Raw genomic sequence first — 18,805 nt, 5'->3', positions numbered from 1 at the left:
TTCTGTCTCTGGTAAGCTCAGGGCACCACACAGTAAATGAGGAGCATTGCAGTCTGAGTAGGGAAGTGAACCTGTGACCTTGTTTTTGCCAGTTCACTGTCTCTCCAGCATCAAGGCCACCCACTGCAGCAGTCAGTCACACGTGTCTCTTGCCCAAACAAGGTCTGTCTTTCTGTTTCTTTTTCCCCTTCTTGTTCACTTGCCATTAAAAGCCATAATGTCACTCTAAAAATGAAACTGTGAATCTCTTGAAACAATTTCGTCTTATAAATCTGCCAGACATTGGAGTTGTGGTGAGGGGGACAAGTTGACAGTAAATGAATATTGATTTTTGCTCTCGTACTGTGCAGCTGGTTTCTGGCTGAGTGAATTTACTCTTACAGAGTTGTCAGAGGGTGGGCTGTTTAATGGGGTGTTATCAATTCACAGGGAGTTTGAGTGCCTTCTGTTGGTGTGCTTACATGATGGATTGGCTGCTGGGTTTTAGTTGTGATGTAGAAGAAAGACGTGGATTAAAAATAAAAAGCAGAGGTCGGCAAAGAAGGAGAGGCAGTTGTTTAAAAGATGTGTTTGAGTTAAGATCACAGATTTTTCACGGTGATGTCTTACCTCAGATTAACAGGATTTGAACAGCCTGGGTATTTATAAAACTGCCACTTGAAATGGGTAGTGGTATGGGATTGCCGCTGTTCTTAAATGTGATTAAATGCAGCTCTACTGTGTGCAGCCTTGGAAAAAAACAGAATTGAAGAAAGTGTATGACTCAGAGAGTAATTCAGCCTGTTAATGACATTTGCTTGTAAATTATTAAATATCATCTAAGCATTCCACTCCAGATTCTACAAGATGCTTCTTCTTCAATTCTGTGAGGAAAAAAAAAAGAAGTCTTTTTGATTGTTTGATTCAAGGAGGGGAAAAAAGATCAGTTGAATTAAAGGTAAAAAAAATGAATATCAGAGTGAAACAGTGACAGTTTGTGTTGGTGTAAAGCAGGTTAATATTATGGAAAGGCGAGTGAATTGTGAAGTGTTAACTAAGGCAAGAGGTGATAGGTATGAGACAAGTCACAGGGGATTTGTTCGACATTTGAAAAGGTCACGGCAATGCTAGAGTGGGAAATACAGGCAGATTGGTTGAAATGTGCATTTGTGTGCGTGCTGCCCACAGTCTGCTTTTTACTTAAATTGAATTACCTTAAAACTTGTTCATAAAACCAAAAGAAATCACTTTCTGTCTTCCCCTTCTTTTCTCTCAGATACAATTTTTAAATTAGTCTTTAAAGCCCTCCTGTAGTCTAAAAGTTTACATGTCATGGCTGTCAGTTAGTAATTGGAATATACCTAGTTCCAGTAAGACATAAGGCCACTAATTGTCTTCCCTTTTCATTGCCTGGGGCGTTCTTAGTATTCTTGGAGTGCCATTTACAGTCAACACTGTCATCTCTCCCTGCAGTAGTTATAATCTAACGCATGTTTTATGTCTACAAAGCCTTTCAGTCACACAATTATAATCACATTTTAACGACAGATTTTTTTTTTTTTTTTGTAAATGAATGAGGTCGTGAATCATTTTAATCTGCATTTTAAGTAGCCTACCATGAATATTAGTCAGTAATTGAAAATCTGATACGAACCAGTCGGAGCACTCATGTAGGACATTGATATGATGTTTAATTCCATATTATTTAACATAACAGGGGGGAACCTTTAACTGATATGATTCAAATTAAACATTTGATCCAGTGCGTCACAATTATATCTGAATATCAACCCTGTCTCCAGAGAATTACAGTCTTATATAACTATACTGAAGTCTTACACAAATTTTGAATGAGACATGCTGTATTTTCTACCAGTAATGTAACAGTATGATGTTGTAGGAAAACTTTCCAGGTTTAAAGAGTCACAAAGCCAATGTTAGGAGTTTGGAAGAGAGGCAGTGGAATAATCTGACACAGGACTTTAATCCAGGAGATTGGGCTTTGTGTGTCATCTGGAACCATTTTCAGTCATTGTTTGGTTGGATTTAGGCAGCAAAACTAAATGGTTAAGTTTAGTGGAATGTCATACCTTTCATGGTGTTAACCACATGTTTGAAGGTTCTCTTTGCATTTTCTGTGAAGAGTCATGAATCCTGCCCTATCCAATGTATGACTGGATGGCTTAAGTCAGGGGTGTCAAACATGTGGCCTACCAGCCAAAACCGGACTGCTAGAGGGTCCAATACTGCCCTCAAGATGACTTTGTAAAGTGGCAAAATTACAGACATCAACTGCAAATTGTAAATTTGTTAAACTATACATTTAAATAATTTCTAGACCATGACAAGTTGTTTTGATCATAAAGTAAAATATTACATTTTTTATTGTTCTTTTGTGATTTTGTGTCTCATTTTTGTAGTATTTTGTCTTGTTTTTGTTGTTTTTGTCTTGTTTTGTCTAATTTTTGGTGTTTGTCTCACGTTTTTTTGTGGTTTTGTTTCTCATTTTTGTCGTTTTGTGTTTCTGTTTTGTCTCGCTTGTGTTTTTTGTCTTATTTTTGTCATTTTGTGTTTCGCTTTATTCGTTATTTTGTGCATCGTTTTTGTCTTCTGTTTTTTTTGTCTCCCTTGTGTTGTTTGTCTATTTTTTGTCATTTTGTTTGTCACTTTTGTCATTTTGTGTCTCATTTTTTAAGATTTTGTCTTGTTTTGTTTTTTTGTTTCCTTTTTTTTGTGTGACTTTTGTCATTTCGATCATAAAGTAAAATACTATATCATTCATTTCCAGATACCTGTGACTAAATGTTTTGTGCCTTTGTAGACACTGTGATCTATAAGTTGTAATGTGTAAATGATAAACTGAGGCATAATATTGTTGAAACTGAATTTATTTTTCTTAAGAAATTTCAGTTTGTTCATAATGTTTTGTACAAAGGTGGTTCATTTACTGTGAACATTTTCAGAACATACTTTTTTGCACTAAAACAAAGGGAAATTTTGGAATTGTCATTATTTATAGGTTATTATGTTCTGATTTTACTGTTCTGGCCCACTTGAGATCAAATTGGGCTGAATGAGGCCCCTGAACTAAAATGAGTTTGATAACCCTGAAGTGGAATGAGAATAGAATGCAACACAATACGTAGAAAACGTGTGAATTTAAAAAAAAAAAACAAAAAAAAAAAACAGAGACCGAAACTGTTTTTGGTAGTAGGCTGTAAACATTCAGTTTTTTTCTGATGTAAAGTTGGGCCTTTTAGTATAAAGGTCTACAGGGATTGATTGGCCTTCGTAGTCAGCCTCTTGTGGCCATTCATGCAACTGCAGTCTTATAGCAGCTCTGTACTGAATTCATTTTTCAGGCCTGCAGGATGCTGATTGGGTGGCTGCTGGTAGTTGTGTCAGCTGTTGGAAAACATAACGAGGGTGCATAGTTCTCCTTTATCTGTTTTTCTATCAAAACATTCATACTTCATTTGTCTGTTTTAAGCATTACATGTTAAGGACATTTTCTGAAAACACAAAAGGAACAAGTAGCTAAATTTTTTCTTTTTCCATTTTAGAAACAAATATCAGCTCAACATTTTATTTATTTTGTTTCTTTATGTAACTCTTTTGAGTGAAGTTGCATAACCTGAAAGCATGATGTGCCTTTGTGTGCAATAAAGAAAAATGATGGGAGGCAACCTTCGTCACAAGTTAGTCTATTAGTCCTGATATATTGTGAGTCATGCAGTACCCCTCTGTCTGCACACTTCAGACAATCTGGGCATATATTGAAAATGCAGATGTTGGAAATAAACACACACATATTGTTGAACATGTTTTCATTATCTCGTAAAGACCATAAAAGTACAATGTCAGTTTCCTCTCCGTGAGACATCAGTAGACAGCAGAAGACAAGTCAAATCAGTTTTCTTCATACCACACAAGCCAAAATCTAAATGGTTTCAGTTCAATGTGTGATGTGCACTGTATTTGCTCCAAATCTATCTATCTATCTATCTATCTATCTATCTATCTATCTATCTATCTATCTATCTATCTATCTATCTATCTATCTATCTATCTATCTATCTATCTATCTATCATTACTCTATTCCCCTAGAGACAGGAGAGTCAGAACTATCTGTCTGCCAACTGGAGATGGACACCAGCATCAGAGAGGACAAATGTGTGTCTGTTGTGATGACTGGATACAAAATGTCCTCCTCCAGGTTGGGTCACTTCCACATACCCAAGTTTGCTACTTTACAGCTATACATCCCTACATCGTATGGAGAATTACATCAACTTCATGTTAGTGTTCATAGTTTTACATTTAGATGATTTCAGGCACATGTAGGTGTAATGTTTAGGTGCTCATTACTTATGGCTCTATAACGTTTGATATTTATAATGAGATTTACATCTTTTGTTAGAAAAAAGAAAACCGTATACTAATACCCAAAGGATCACGTATTGTTTATTTGACTGTGTTTCAATAGCTGCATCTTTGTTTATAAAGCAACTGAGACACCCAAATTATCTTACACATACGTATACATCTATAATGCAGTGGTTACAAGTTGATCTGCCCACTTCTGTTCTTTAAGACACATGGCTGGCTGTATGCTGCATGTCTCCTATCTGTAAAGCCTAAAGTTCAGCCTTCAGGCAGTGGTGGTTCACTGTGCTAGTGTCTTGCTTCCCATTGATTTTGTGCACACTGGCGTGTTTTCAAATCCCTGCAGAACTGATTCTGTTTTACTTATTTTTAAGTTCAAATGTGACTGAATATTCTTTTTGACCTGTGCTTATTCAAACAACCCTCCAAACAAAGATCAGATGGGTCTGACAATTGAATGAAAGTACACAGATCAAATTCCCAAGTTTATCTACTTTACCACCCTCCTGTGTTCAATAGATTCTGCAACTCCATACAGTGTTAAAAATACAACTAAATGGTTCTTGTATTCAACACTCAAACATCAGTCCATGGATGAATTAAATGATATACACTACCAGTCAAAAGTGTTAGAATGCCTCAACTTTTCCAGTTGTTTATTGAAATTCAAGTAGTTCAAGTCCAATGAATAGCTTGAAATGGTACAAAGGCAAGAGGTGAACTGCCAGAGGTAAAAAAAAAAAAAAAAAAAAAGGTAAGGTTACCCAAACTGAAAAATAAATAAAAGATAAAAGTACATTACAGAATTATACAAAAAAGAGTTTTTCATGGAACAAGTGGATTAACAACTTAAAGCTGTTCGGCAGCAATGGCGGTTGATCAAGCCTTGAAAGTTGGTACTACCAAATCCTACAGGTGTCCTAACTTTTCTTGATTACTTACAACCCCCTATGTCTGCATAAAAGTAGTGCTGGAACACACCGTGGCACCATACCCTGGAGAGTGTTATTTGAACAGTATTGTACTGCAGAAAGTAGTGTGTTGCTATAAAAATGGTGAGGAAAAGGCAATTAACAATAGAAAAGAGGCAGACCATCATAACACTTTAAAATGTAGGTCTTTCCTACAGAGATATTGTGAAGAAAGTCAAGGTGTCACTGAGTAGTTTTCTTTGCCATCAAAAGTCACTCAGAAACTGGGGGAAACTCTGACAGGAAGAGGTCTGGAAAACCCAAAGCCACAACAGAATCAGAAGACAAGTTTCTGAGAGTCAACAGCTTGGTGATAGGCAGCTCACAGGACAACAGCTTCAAGCTCAGCTTAATAGTGGTTACAGTAGGCAAGTCTCAGTTTCAGCTGCGAAGAGAAGATTTGGAGTACAGGTTTGACAGATCAAATTGCAGCAAGAAAGCCATTGGTAAGACGTCAGAATAAGAAAAAGAGACTTGCCTGTGCCATGAAACACTGCCAATGGACTACTGAAGACTGGAAGAAGGTATTATGGACTAATGAATCAAAATTTTAAATCTTTGGTTCATCACACAGGAGTTTTGTATTCTGTGGAATAGGTGAAAAGATGATTCCTCAGTGTGTGACATCAGTAGTCAAACATGGAGGAAGAAGCATGATGGTCTGGGGCTGTTTTGCTGGATCCAGTGTAGGTGACTTGTACAGAGTGAGAGGAGCCCTGAACCAGAACAGCTACCACAGTATTCTGCAGCACCATGCAGTATCCTCTGGTATGCAGCTAGTTAGTCAGGGGTTCATCCTACTGCAAGATAATGACCCAAAATATAAGTCCAAGCTTTGCAAGAATCTACCTTCGGAAAAAAGAACAAGATAATAAACTTGAAAACATGGAGTGGCAGCAGTCTCCAGACTTAAACCCCATGGAGCTGATTTGGGATGAACTGGACAGAAGAGTGAAAGTAAAGCAACCTACAAGTGCCACACATTTATGGGAACTTCTGCAACAGAGTTGGGAAGAACTTTCTGAAGAATAACTGATTTCCATCGTGGAAAGAATGAGTGTATTCAGCTGTTGTATCTGCCAAAGGTGGCTACTTTGATGAGTCAAAAGTTTAGAATACATTTTGGTTTCTAAATAGATTTTGTTTTTTATACTTCATTTGTTTATTTGTTCTATGCTTTCATTTCAGAGTACAATGAGACATTAACATGCATAATTTCCAATTAAAAAAATGGAAAAAATAGGGTGTTCTAACGCTTTTGACAGGTAGACAAATTAAACTAATAAACTCACATTCAGGAGGATAGCTATGCATTTTCTTCCTGTTTTCCAAGAGCTGTTGTAACTACTAACAACCGTGCATGCTTTTAGTCAACGGTCACCAGTTATAATACAAACTAGTAGATCTGGTACACAGTGCTTCATTCAAGCTAGTTCAAAGCAGCTTTGCATTGTGCATATAGACCTTAATGTTTAAACCACAGACTGTATATAAATGATGGACGTAGCATCTGGGTCTGAAAAGTGAAGCCATTGTGTAAGTGCCCTAAACTGTGTGGTGTTCACTTAGTATATTATGGTCCCATTTAGAGTAAATTAGACACTAAGGCAGAATATATTTTAGGGCAGGGCTACATTATGATCAACAGATTGCTACTGTATTTTCATGCATAGTGTCCTCACATTCTCCAACGAGATCCTCTTATCACTCAAAAGACCAAGATGGCAGCGGCTAAAGGCGGAAGCCAAAGCTCTGCAACGTTCATCCACAAATCAGTGGATAACATCATGGTCACTACATCAATCTTTCATAGACAATATAAGGTTTAAACTTAATAAGTATGGACATGCCAGACATGGATAGATCGATTATATTCTCCGCAACACACAACTGATTTTACATAAACCATGAGCACCAAATGATATTTCATGCAAACAGGAAAAAGCAATGGTGCTTCCCTCCCTTTTAAAATGATCGTAAAGTTTGATTCTTTGTACATTCCTCAATTATTGATACTCCTTTAGTCTACAGAGATACAGTGAAAATTAATCAAAATGTTTTTTTCATAAATAAATTAAACAAAATTTCTTTCAGTATTATTTCAGTATTCTTTCAGTAGTAAAAATATTTTCTCTACTCCTTGTATAGGATTGTTGGGTTTGCTGGTTTTTGTTATTTGACTGTATAATGGAAGTGCTCCTACACATTTCTGTTAGTTTTCATCCCTGGGCAGGTCACTGGAGGTTGGAGGAGCTGCTATTGGCTATCAACAATAAATCATTCACAGTTGCAACCAAACATCGGTCTGCATGAATAGTTTGGTTTTGCATGGGAGTCAAGCTATTTCAGGGCATACAGTGAAGTGCAAGTCCCTCCTTATATGCAGTTGAAGGCAGGTAGCATAATAAGCAGCAACAGAAGCACACCTTAGCAATATCTGAATGACAGCAAAGGTTTTATAGTCATCAAATTGCTTCGGTGTGTTTTCTAGTGTCACAGACATAAATAAAAGCAGTTGGCACAATTTGGCCTTTTCAGGGACATGACATGAGTTTCAGGGACACCAGCGACACTGCAGATTAACAAGTCTAGCTCCTGTAATTTCAGGCTTCAAGGTCTGGGATTTCATCCAGCTGTTGTTGACAAGATGTGGAAGCTTTGTGGTGTGGTTCATTTGAGTGTCTTAAACTATCCTATTATTATTTATATATGACTTACAATAGACAGGGACAAAAAAAATCTAATTTTCAGAAACTGCACACATGCATTTTTGTCTTACAGTTCTTCTGTTCTAAGCTTTTCCATTTGGGCATGCCAAATAAGAGAAACATCAAATAAAAAGGAGCAGATGTGCCGAGGTTAGTTCCACGGGAACATCACTTGGAGACAGGGCTCATATGAATATATCCCCCTGCTACTCTGGGAGTCACATTTTTAGAGTTATGAGTTCAATAAGGAAAGCTTTGCTGGTGTGTCAGCTCTTTCTGCTCACCTGTCAGTTCCCAATAAATAGCTAAGCACAATTCAAAAGTCCTTTCGCATCTTTCAGCTTATTGGTTTTGCCTTAATGATCTGCCACTGCTTTGGTTCCCTTTTACCTCTATCATCAGCATTGTTTCTCCATGCTGCAGGTAGCTGCTTTGTGGAAAAAAGGTCTCCTTTGCGAAAAAGCTCTGATAAACCAACAGTAAACAAAGATAGTAAAGTCAAACTGAATTTTATTTATAGAGCACATTTAAAAACAACAGGTGTTAAACCAAAGTGCTGCACAATTAAAATAGTAGGCCACAAAACACAACAACTGAAAGACAAATGTGAGTATAGGAAGGCGATACAATCTAAATAAATATATAGAGTAAAATGTTACAACACAGTAAGAGATGAAGTCAGGTTGTCAAGCTCAACTGGAATCGAATACCAAAGAGAAGAGGTGGGTCTTCAGCTGCGACTTAAAGTCTGAACAGTTCTTACATGAAAAGGTGAACTGTTCCAGAAATTAGAAGTAGCTAGCACAAAAGTCATTAATATTTTTGTGCATAGATCTTGGAACATCCAAGAGCATCTCAACCTCAACCTCAGTGCAACCTCAATGGTCAACCTCAGTGCTCTAATGGGGAAATGATGATGCAGGATTTCTGCTACAAAGGCTGATGGCAACCCATTTAAATCTTTACATCAATCATGAAATGAACAGGAAGCCTGTGGAGGGAGGCCAATACCGGTGTTATCTGATCATCCTTCCTTTGCCCTGTTGAAAACAGGAAGCTGAATTTTGTTTCAGCTGCAGACACTGAAGAGACGAGTGCTCTCCACCCACATACAGTAGTCTAACCGAATGGTAATTAGAGCATGAATAACACTGAGAGAGACAGGGTTTACCTGCGCATAAAGTCTTAACTGAAAAAGGCTGGTTTTGAGCCATGGGCTGATCTGTTTATCAAATTTGAAGGAGCTGTCGAAGATTACTACAAGGTTCTTCTCAAAATATCAATTGCATGAAGCCAAAGGGCAGAAAGTGCGGTTAGGGTCATCCAAAAGGTCCGGTCTACCAAACGTAATGATCCCAGTCTTATTTTAATTAAGACTTTAGATTTAGATGCATCCAGCTTTTAAATACCTCCTCTCCCAGAGCAAACCTGAAGGCTTGAAGGGACAAGTGGATCTGTGATGACTTTACTCTTGGTTCAAATCTGGAGAGTGAGGTCTTACTGTCCACAAGACACCCTTTATTGGTGATTATTGGGTATAAAGCGACTTCATGTAAAATGGTCTTTACTTTATAATTTCATGGACAGATAGATTGCCACAGCTAAACATTGTGGAGCATTTAGCAACCAAATAAGGCAACATTTCCCTCATGGGGTAGCAAAAACAGACACATGAGAATGAATGCTGGACGTATAATGATCAAGTGGTGAGAAACACAAGTCCAAATAAATGTTAATGTTGCTCTACCTCAGCAGGAATTGTAAATAGGCTGTTTCTAACATATTTGCCATATCACCAAGTGATTCTGCCGTGGGAAATGTTTTATTTGCTGTGGCCAGTTGAGCTGCTAAGAACATCTGCTCAGGTGGAACTGGTCTCCTGGGGATGCACAAACTCACTCATGCCAATTGTGCTAAAACTGAGTCAGATTTGATGTCACAAGTGTAAATCACTTTATATTCTATTTACATTCCATGAAATCCTTGAAACATATTTTGTCAAATATCAGCAATAAGATAACTTGTTAGCTTGGTTTCTAAAGCATCATTATGAGTCGATTTTTTAAAAAGGATCACATTTCAGCTGACATGTATGGGAAATGATGCTCAAGGCCAGAGTACCCCTCTCTGGGGGCATATCTTAATTGCCCAAAGGATTTTAATCATTTAATTTGTTATGCTAATGCCTGTGCTGATGAACCTTCATCACTGTCTGTCCTTACTGCCAGTGCTGCTGTTGGGCATTTTCCTCTACACTCGCTGGAGATCATACAAAGGGCTGAAGGAGGGCGTTTACCATGTCTCAGCACATCACGACGGCTGGGAGGACATCCGAGAGAACGTCCTCAACTATGACGAGGAGGGAGGCGGAGAAGAGGACCAGGTACACCCCTCAGACACGCACACCTGCATGCATATTGTACCCTTTTCCCCAGAGTCAAAGGAAGTTACAAAGACATATGGGGATGCACTTAGTTTTACTCACAAACATACTTCAAGCACGGTTTAAAGCAATACTATTAAAGCGCTTTAATGCTGCACTCATGCTTGCATAAAGGTGAATTGTTTTTAACTGTATAATTTTAAATTTAAAGGCTGTTATTACTTTTATCTCAGAAATGCAGCACAGTGAATGCAGGCGAGCAGCTTTATAGTGGATTCAGTCAATTCAATTTGGAATAAAATCCTGCACTGTGTGTGCTAGTGTTTTAATTAGGCCCACGCAAAATCCTTATCTCGTCTCTCCACCAGCCAATGTAACCCACAAGCACTCAACAGTACTTAAGAGCTTGCATAATATCAGAGCTTTGATCGAAACAAACACATGTGGCTGCTGCATCGCTGAAACAAATTCATTCGCTCTCTCACACACACAGAGTAGACAAAAACAAACTTGCATATAAAGATTGTTGTCACACCTTATCAGTACCTCAGGACCTTCAAGATTTTGTCCTTCATACTGTATCACCTGCAGTCAAACACAAACAGGACACACACACACACAGAGTCCTGATCCCCTATACACAGCAAATACTGCTTTTAATTCTCACGAGTCTTGTCTGAAATCTGTCTGGAGGAATAAAAAAACAGCACTTTCCACTCATCACATAATCAGTTTTGCAAAGCGACTCACTCCTCCTACATGTGCATCATTTCTTCCTCCTCCTCCTCCTCCTCCTCCTCCTACATCTTTTTTTCATCTCTGCTGCCCTGGTTACAGTTTTGGTGGAATAACATCAGTACTGAAGTGACTGGCTGATACAGTATTTGTCAAAGTAAAGGCAGCTGCTAAACCCCAGTGCATCAGTGTGTAATGGATTGAAAGAGAGGCGCCTCTCATCTCCTTTCTGAATCACTTCCACTCATATTTTTGTCTTCTTGGCTGCACACACTCGCACACAGATTCTTAGAATTACGACTTTTCTGAGACAGCAAATGGAGATAGATTGGAAACTTAAACAGGTGGAACATTCGCAGTAAATGTAAGAGGGAGAGCTGATTGTTTTTCTGCTCTCTTTTCATTTTTCTGCTTTTTTTCTGTCACATTTCATTTTTTACTTCCCCATCTCTCTCCTCCAAACATTCAGTCTTTCACTCTGGCTTCTGTTTGCTCTCATCTCTCCCTTTTTACAGTTTATGTGCTAACTAGGACTTTTAATCTGCTATTGTATGAATATCAATGTTTGTGTGTGTGTGTGTGTGTGTGTGTGTGTGTGTGTGTGTGTGTGTGTGTGTGTCCAGAATGCATACGACATGGCAGAGCTGCAGAAGTCCCTCCAGCCGAGCCCGGCCCAGTCGGTCCAGTACTGTCGCTCCAGAGCCCTGCACCATCCTCCTCCTTCCCACCATCACCTCCTCCACCAGGCGCCGCCTGTCCCACCGTCTATCCAGCCACTGGATCCCCTCAGCCGGACAGCCAGCTCCACAACCCTGCCCCCCTCCGCAGCATCCACTTCCTCCACTGCCACCACCACCACCAGTCTCCGCAGAGATGTCCCCCCCACCAGGCTCCCAGCCCAGGGCCAGGCACGCCCCTCGCAGCTGACGCGTCGCTCCCTTTCCTTCTCTAGCCAGGATCTGGCCCGCTACCTGTGCGAGATCATCCGCGATGCTGACCAGCATCCAGACACGGGACCTTTTGACTCTCTGCAGGTCTTCTCTACCGAAGGAGGGGGCTCGCCAGCCGGCTCCCTCAGCTCCTTCAGCTCGGCAGGGTTGGATGGAGGGAGTGGCGCAGATGGTGGAGGGGAGCCGAGGAGAGAGGAGACGCTTGGGGAGTGGGGGCCTCGCTTTGAGAAGCTGCGGGCGCTGTATGAGCGAGCCGAGGCCAGCGACCTCTGAGCACACGGACCAAACTGATCAAACCCGGATAAGGGCCCCCCCTCCTGAAACAATCCATTAGCAGACGCTTATCGGCGAACGAGGTGGGAAAACAGCGAGAGACTGACTGACAGAGAGACTCGCTCCTCACCCAGCACTAACAGCTGACACTAAAGGTGTTGTATTTAGTGGATGATGAGCCCCGTCAATCAACATGGTGGCCTAACAGACAGATGAAAGTGTCCCTTTGAAAAGAGCCTGTCATACTGCACCCCCACCACCTTGGAAGAGAATTTTGCAGGAGTAGACATTATCAAACCTGGAAGTCAGGTTAAAAGGCTTCAGAACGTCACTCTCTACCCGGGCTACTCATCATGATGGAGCTTAGCTTCACTGTCAGAAAAATCAGTTCCAGTCACTGACAATGAAATCCAAAATTCTCTGTGCTATGGATGAGTGTCAGCTGAAGGCAAATGAAATTGTTTTGTCCAGGTTTTTTGTCTTTTTATACCTGAGCAAATCAATGGCCCTTATTTTTAGCACCTTGCTGCTGAATTAAGTCTTTGTAAATAAAGAATTCTTACATATATTCCACAGTACACTGGAACATGATTAGACAGTGAAGGTGAGTGAGATCGTACTGAGTAGGCCATACAATACAGAGTTTGGATTTTCACAATAGTGGACACATTGTGTTCTTGCTGCCTGGCTGTACACAGCTTCTGTCAATGTTTGTATGAGAAAAAAAAGTGCTTTGACCATCACTGGTTTCCAGGGTGAGATTTTAATTTTTTTTATTTTTTTTGGTAATGTGTCTCTACTTGGGTTGAGTAATTCTGTATTGGTTGGATGTTTCAAGTTTCAAAGCTCCGTGGGTTGTAAAACATCAAGCTTTCTACTTAGTACTGTGCCCGCGTCTTCATTTGATTTCCTATTCTCATTCGCGCTCCTCCGCTGCTCATTCCTCCTCACCCGAGGGAGACTGCACAAAAATTCAGACAGCTTTGTAACAAAGAAATGTGAGTGGACGTGTTGACTGCGGGAGGGAGGAAATACTTGCTCTGTTGCTCTGTTCCGCATACGCCTTCCTCAGGCACACCAAATGTGGCAGCTGCAAGAGACTATTTTAACAGACGATTGCTCGGTAGAATACAAACTATGTCAAGCTGCTTTCCAAGGTGACTACTTAATAAATATAAATGGGGGGAGGAGAAGGATGATGGATGTATATAGGATTATACATATACACTGATCAGCCACAGTAGTACAAATACTGAGAAATGACGTGAATGGCATTGATCATCGTGTTACAATGTTCTGCTAGGCAACCTTGGGTTCTGGCATTCAAGTGGCTGCTACTCTGACGTGGACCACCCACTTAAACATTGTTTGTAAACCAAGCACACCCTCCATGGCAACAGCACTCCTCGACAGCTCAAGAACAGTTCATGAAGCACGACAAAGAGCCCAAGGCATTGACCCAGCCTCCAAACTCCCCAGATCTCAGTCTGATCAAGCATTCATAGAATGCAGCTGAACAAGCCCAGTCCATGGAGTCTAAACTCCACAACCCACATTGCCCAAAGGATCCAGTGCCAGACACAGACAGTCCTTCCAAAACTGTACTCCTGTACTAACTGACTAACTAAACTGCATTATCAGTTACGTTTTGAGAGAAACATATTTTCTGCCCAGTTACATTTAATGTATCACTGATATATTTCAAATCAACATATGCTTGCGATTTATTACTCCAAGGAATGCAGCAGTTATGTGATGATCAGCGCTGGTTTGTTTGTCTGTCTGTTAGCAACATTACTCAAAAACGGACAAACGGATTTGGATGAAATTTTCAGGGAAGGTCAGAAATGACACAAGGACCAAGTGATTAGATTAGTGATGCGGTTTATAGTCTGGATCCACAGATCTGTAAAAGATTTCTGTATCATTGCGAGATAGCGGCATGGCGTCACTGTAACTATGACTACAAGCGAGCACTACATCAGCTGCCTGCTGATGATCACATGCTTGCAATCCTATTACAAATCGACCGCTGCGGACTTATTGGGACTTATCTGTCAGATATGATACAGGGAACAATTGATTAAATTGTGGGGGTGTTTCCCATCAATTCCCACCACCCGCTACATATTTAGGGATCGGTACATAACGTCCACATGCATCACACATGCCTGTGCTCAGCGCAAGGTAATTTTGTTTGTGGGTACATCTATATTAAATGGCCACATTCTATGTTGTTGTGATTTCTGATCATCAATAACTAGTAAACAAATGCTGTATTCCTAAAAAAAAAAAAATGCTGCATTTCTGACAATTCCATATGCGGGATTGAACAGCTTTGGCGGAGTATTGCGCTCTCTGAGTGCTTTTCTTGTTTTAGTGCTTTGTTGTTGCTCCTTTACAGCCAACCAATCAGATGGGGAAGGACTGATCACCCTGGTAGCCCAGAAAATGGATATGAATCTTGCAAAAGGGTTACATTTTAACCCAAACCTAACCTACCTAACTCAAGACGCACATGGGTTACAAACCTGGGCCTACTAGGTGATGGTCCTGTTGGTGACTTATATTGGCATCCTACTTCCTTAAACAGACTTAGTGGCTCTTTCAAACTGGAAGCCTTTCCAACTTCAGTTTTACTTATTAGTGAGAAAATACAATTATTTTTCTTTCAAACATAATTGAGAATGCCGTTTAGAATGTCGTTTTTTGGAGACAGATAAGGACACAGGACACCCCTCAGAGGGCTTATGTCCATGCCTTTACTTCTCAGAGATGCTATTTTAGCAGCATGAGAGGGGCAATAGCGATACATACATATCTCGCTCTGGTCTGTGATACCTTTGCAAAATAAACTTCAGATTTATCAGTTTTCCTTGCTAAATTAGCACATACTCTTGGCTGAAATCATATAATGGGAGTTGTGGGGAAGCAGGATGATTAAAAAAATGCAGGGAACTGGTAAGTGTGCAGGTATTATCCAAAGTGAACTGTCAGCACAGTAACACTTTGTATCAGCTTCTCTTTGTTTGACTTCCTTCTGACATCAGGTCGATGAATCTGTTTTCCTCCTCTCAATGTACAAAAAACTAAAACAAACCTTCCTGCAGTTGTTCTGGTGAGAGTGATTTGTCTAAAAGCTACAAAATGGCAAAGAACAACAATAGCGCTGAAAAAGGGAAGCATGTGAAGGGTCTAAAAAAGGAGCTGTTCTTCTCACCTGTGGTATGAGAGATGATTACAGTGTGGAGAGTTGAATCAGAGAGCAAATGAGGTGGGGGCGAGGCAGAGAGTGCCTGGCTCTGTGGTGAAATGTCTCACCAGTGCAGCATGGAGCTGCAGGGAGCTGTAGAGGGATGAGATGCTGGAAGCAGTGTATTTTTTTTTTTTTTTTTTTCAGTTGAAACAGTTTGCTGCACAGCAAATGGCATAAATACAAAAGTCGACAACTCTCCAAAAAGCCAGTCTGGCTTCTCCTGGCATTTCAGTTGCTGTATTCTGCTGGAAGTAGCGGCAGCGCTCCCATCATGCTTTTTTTTCTAGTCTTCACGCTGGCAGAGCTGAGCCTGTCGGCAGTTAAAGGGTAGGAGAGTGTGAAAACATGTCAGGCCACTAATCCTAATAGGAGCTGATGGCTTGCTGTCATGCTGGAAAAACCAAAGGATTGCATGGACTTTCAAAAAAAGTCGACAGAGGAGTCGATTCCCAGATTGCAGCTTTGCAGAAACATGTTATTTTCAGAATAGCTGAGGCAACAATGCAGCTCTTAAAATTAAGAAACTTGGCGGTCAGGCGAGGATGCCTGTACACTGTAGAATGATGCCTGGAAGTAAGACACAGGCTTTGCTTTTTCTTTTTTTTTTTCTTAGACCGCTGGGATTTCCTAGAGAGGGATGCTTGTATTTTATTCCTCTGTAGAGGGCCGAGCCTGAGCCACACAGAGAAGTGAAGGATGAAGATGCTTATTGCTTCACTTCCCTCTCTGCAGCTGTACGGAGCAGCGGTTCACTTCTCACCACCATTCATTTGTATCATAAAACGGCTTCTTAAATGTTGTGTTCTGGGTGCAGACATGTCATGAACAAAGTTGATGTTTTTACCTCATTTGTAAATACAGAGATAGATGAATTACAATTATTGCTTTTTGTCAAGAAAAGCAGCATAGGTTTAAAAATGCTTCTGCTTCTGAGAAAAAAAATCAAACCGAACATATTTTTTATCAACATGATGGTGATGAGCTTTTGACAGTTATATAAGTGTTTTGTATTTGCTTTGATCTTTTTTCTCAATAAATTCATTTATTTGCACCAGTGACTGTGCTGAGTCATGACTGCTTCTGAAATAAGATGGAACATGAAGGTTGTGGCCTTACTGAATGATGGACATGGAAACAACACTATTAGTGAGGGAAAAAAAACTTTTAATGATCATACGGCCATTGAACACAGATGTGTCTAACAATACCTAAAACTGGCATCTCATGTATCTTTCTGCCAATAATGTGCTTGGCATGAGAAGGACTTTTAACTACAGAGTAAACATTTACTAGTTTGTATGATTTCTGATATGACAAACGTGCTGCAGTAGAAAACTCAGCTATAAATTACCAAAGGCACCCATTACATATGACAACATTTCTGTTTACAAACACAAGATATGGATGTAACTGCTAACAGAATGACCTGTACTGGGGCCATTGTCAGGCGGTGGAAAAAGCCCACTTTGAGGAACTCCTGAACCCAGTAAACACATCCTCTGTGACGGAGGCAGAGGCTGAAGACTCGGGGGAATTTTCGCCCAAAACCATGGCAGAGGTTGCCAAGGTAGGTAAGAAGGTCCTCGGTGGCAAGGCGCCAGGTGTCGAGAGATCCGCCCTGAAATGCTGAAGGCTCTGGACATTGTTGGACTGTCTTGACTGACACGTAAACTACAATGTCGCATGGGCATTGGGTACGGTACCTGGGGAGTGGCAGACCGGGGTGGTGGTCCCCATTTTCAAAAAGGGGGACCGGAAAGCGTGTTCCAACTACCGGGGTGTCACACTTCTCAGCCTCCCCAGGAAAATTTACTCTAGGGTGCTGGAAGAAAGGCTCCAACCGATTGTCGAACCTCGGATTCAGGAGGAACAATGCAGATTCCGTCCTGGTTGTGAAATGGTGGATCAGCTCTTTACTCTTGCAGAGCTGTTGAGGGGGTCATGGGAGTTCCACCTACCACTCCACATGTGTTTTGTGGATCTGGAGAAAGCCTACGACTGTGTCCTCCAAGGGACTCTGTGGGGGTACTGCGGGAGTCTGGGGCACCGGGCTCACTGATACGAGCCATTCGGTCCCTGTACAACCAAAGTGAGAGCTGTGTCCACGTACTCTGCAAAAAGTCAGACACTTTTCCTGTGGGGGTTTGACTCCGCCAGGGCTGCCCCTCGTCTCCGATCCTGTTTGTGGTGTTCATGGACAGGATCAGGATCGCATCTCTGCTTTTTGCAGATGATATGGTTCTGTTGGCTTCCTAAGACCGTGACCTTTGTTTGGTTTGGCCATCTGATTCAGATGCCTCCGGGGAGGCTTCCTTTGGAGGTTTTCTGAACACGTCCGCCTGGGAGGAGACCCCGGGGCAGACCCAGAATTCGCTGGAGTGATTATGTATCTCGTCTGGCCTAGGAAGGCCTTGGGATCCCCAAGGAAGAGCTGGAAAGTGTTGCGCAGGGGAGGGACGTCTGGAATGACCTGTTTCATCTGCTGCCTCCGCGACCCGGCCCCAGATAAGAGGAAGACAATGGATGAATGGATGGATGACTCAGATGAATACATCTGTTTAGTTGCTAGCAGAGAATGTCAGATGGATAACTTCCTATTTTTTTCCCTTAAGCTGAACAATACCACACATAAGCTGATTGTTAATTTTGGCACGTGACAAATGTGGCATTCTAAAGCATTTCAGTCTGTTTTTGAGTCTACTAGTGTCAAGCATTACCCAGAATTCTCTCACATTTTCCCCCCATTAAGATGCTGAATGATTCCAGTAATGTAATGATGTAAGTGTGATAAATATCCAGCCAGTAGATATCCCAAAATACATACAGGGTGAATATCTGCTTCACAGCCTGTGTAAATGGCGTGACCCTACAGAGAGCAACGACCTAAACCCCTTCTAACGTTATTAGGAGGAATTCAAGTGGCTTCCTGGAGCCATCAGACATGCAATCAGTGTCCGAGCTCACCATCGCTCTAGTGGCTGAACAGGATCAAATGCCTACAGCTTCTAAAAACAAATGAAAAGTTTTCCCAGAAGAAGGAATTTACTCTCAAGATTCCGGGTGCATCAAAACATGGCAGTTCAGTTCATCAGCTTGGAAACAGGCCTACAGTGTACATTTGTATTTGCTTAAATCTAACAAAGCAAACTTAAATTCAGCCGTA

General features: G+C 40.9%; 1 protein-coding gene across 1 annotated transcript in view; it reads left to right on the top strand.

The window, feature by feature from the left end:
• The window catches only part of LOC111563846 (neural-cadherin), a 375,623-nt gene extending 358,930 nt beyond the window's left edge, over positions 1-16,693 (top strand). The window contains exons 36-37 of the mRNA XM_055010997.1: positions 10,274-10,428; positions 11,787-16,693. Coding sequence (XP_054866972.1) covers positions 10,274-10,428; positions 11,787-12,386 — 755 coding nt within the window. The 3' untranslated portion in view covers positions 12,387-16,693. The remainder of the gene's footprint in view (positions 1-10,273; positions 10,429-11,786) is intronic.
• Positions 16,694-18,805: the final 2,112 nt, after the last annotated feature.

The sequence above is a fragment of the Amphiprion ocellaris genome, chromosome 1, assembly GCF_022539595.1.
Source record: "Amphiprion ocellaris isolate individual 3 ecotype Okinawa chromosome 1, ASM2253959v1, whole genome shotgun sequence".
NCBI lineage: Eukaryota > Metazoa > Chordata > Actinopteri > Pomacentridae > Amphiprion > Amphiprion ocellaris.
This window is presented reverse-complemented; position numbering and strand designations above follow the sequence as displayed.